The 2,412-nt window shown below is 38.3% G+C and overlaps 1 protein-coding gene across 1 annotated transcript; it reads right to left on the bottom strand.

Moving 5' to 3' along the window:
• Positions 1–343: 343 nt before the first annotated feature.
• On the bottom strand, positions 344–1,513 carry LOC105562731 (uncharacterized protein K02A2.6-like). The gene has a single exon (XM_012013784.1). It carries the CDS (start codon positions 1,511–1,513, stop codon positions 344–346), a length of 1,170 nt encoding a protein of 389 aa, XP_011869174.1.
• Between the last annotated feature and the right edge of the window lie 899 nt (positions 1,514–2,412).

Below are 2,412 nucleotides of genomic sequence, written 5' to 3'. Positions count from 1 at the left end.
AGCATTATAGGCTTACAACCTAATACCGGTGATGTATCTTTCCTTTTAGGCGGGGTGGAATAACTAACACTGTAATTCTTTAAAACGAAACTATCTGTATTTTGCGCGTGCGGCGGTCGACGGTTCAAACAGGAGAGCGCGTCGCAAAGTATATGCTCCGCTTTTCTATCCCGGCAGCGTGGACTCCGGAGAGGGGAGTGCCATACTTTTGGCCTATCGCTGCTCGTGATACGCCGTGATCTCGCTTCCCACCTGGTCCGCGGCTTCTCATACGTATCACTCTTCCCCCCGTAAATTAAACGCAATCGCTCGCACAGGAGAAAAGAATACAATAATGATTAGTTTAAAACGATGCTAAATAATTTCCGTATCTGTTCGGAGGTTGTCTTTCTCTCTGAGGCCGGGCCTCTGCATTCGCCTTTTTTTGCTCGCTACCGACTGTCCTAGTGTTACGTAGGACTGTTTCATGTGGAACGTGGGCTTCATTAGCAGATTGTCCTTCCTTGGAGTCTCTTATTTCCAAATCTTTGGAGCACTGTCTCGAGCTATCAGAGCCGAAGTTTTTCGGAATGGGTTTGGTTTTACAAATATTATTATCCTCCGTCGAGGTATCTCCTATCTCATCTATCGGACCATTATGATCGAGGTCGCTGTGTTGTATTTTATCGCTAATCTTATTTCCTATCGCTTTTATTTGATCTATGTGGCGTTTCCAAGTTTTATCATTATCTAATTTAATTTCGTAGTGTATTTTACCTAATTTTTTTATTACACTTCCAAAACGCCATTTGACTTTTTTGTCTAAATATTCACGTACCGCAACTCTTTCGCCCTCTCCAAAATTTCTTATTACTTTGTTATTTTCTAATGTAACTCTATCTTTATTAGCTAACGGCAACATTAAATCTAATCTGCTTTTTATCTTTCTACCATACATTGCTTCTGCTGGTGATTTGTTTAATTCTGGATGTGGAGTTAATCTATATTGGAATAGAATTTTTTGCAAATTCGTCCTGATGTTACTACTCGTTACATTTGATTTACGCAATGCTTGTTTAAATGTTTGAACAAAACGCTCCGCCAGACCATTCGTAGCTGGGTGGTACGGAGCCGTACATTTATGATAGATACCGTTATTCTCTAAAAACTTTTTAAATTCTGTAGATACGAATGTTCTACCGTTATCGGAAACTAAGGTTTGCGGTAAACCAAACGTGGTAAATATTTCTCTACATTTTTCTATGGTACTTTGTACCGACATGTTATTTACTATGTGTACTTCCGGCCATTTGGTATAGGCATCTACTAATACAAAAAACATGTGCCCCATGAAGGGACCTGCAAAATCTACGTGTACCCGTTCGAATGGTCCGGATGCTGTTTCCCAATGGTGTTTAATTTTACGATCGGGATTATTGCTAAAACGCATACATGTTTCACAGTTTTTTGTTACATTTTCAATATCTTTGTCTATTTTCGGCCACCAGCAGAAATTTAGACTCAATTGTTTCATTCTAACGGTACCAAAATGTCCGGAATGTAATTCTTTTAATACTTTTTCGCGTAACTTTTCCGGGATCACTACCCTATCTTTTTTTTAAATTATGTTATGTTGTAAAGCTAATTCGCTATTATTATATCATAACAGCACAAGGCTTTTGCCTTCTACTAAGGCTTTTCAAATTTTTGCTAAAGTTCTATCTTTGCTCGTTTCTTCCCTAATTCTTTTTGCAGTTACCGGTAATGCTTCTATATTTTCGACTTGAAAAATATCAATTGCATCGAAATTTCCCTCACTCTTTCCTTCTATGGGTAATCGTGACAGGCCATCCGCATTTCCATGCTCTATTGATTTACGATACTTTATATCAAAGTTAAAGGCTTGTAAGAAAACAGCATAATGCTGCATACGCATAGCACTGTACGCTGGAAGGCCTTTTTGTGGATTCAAAATTTGAGCTAACGGTTTATTATCTGTTAGTAGGGTAAATCGGTTTCCATACAAATATTGATGGAATTTTTTAACTCCGAAAATAATCGCTAATGCCTCTTTGTCGATTTGGACATATTTCTTTTGTGTTTCGGATAGCGAACTCGACGCGTATTGTATTACGCGTTCAGTACCATCGGGGTACCTATGAGAGAGGACTGCTCCGATTCCGTACGGACTAGCGTCTACCGCGAGTATTAGAGGTAATTTTGGATTAAAGGGAACTAGAATCTTTTCGCTTCCGAATTCTAACTTGACCTTGTTAAATGCGATCTCACACTCTTTAGACCACTTAAACGTTACGTTTTTCTTTAATAAATTGTTTAGGGGATGCATTATTGTACTTAAATTTTTAATAAAACAGTAGAGGGGTATATTTCAAGTCACCAGTGATGAATAAATACGATTAAGACTTTAGTTGA

Source organism: Vollenhovia emeryi, unplaced genomic scaffold (genome assembly GCF_000949405.1).
Source record: "Vollenhovia emeryi isolate VEMERY1.0 unplaced genomic scaffold, V.emery_V1.0 DF944750.1, whole genome shotgun sequence".
Taxonomy (NCBI): domain Eukaryota; kingdom Metazoa; phylum Arthropoda; class Insecta; order Hymenoptera; family Formicidae; genus Vollenhovia; species Vollenhovia emeryi.
The sequence above is the reverse complement of the archived record's forward strand: the minus strand, read 5'-3'. Positions and strand labels throughout refer to the sequence as shown.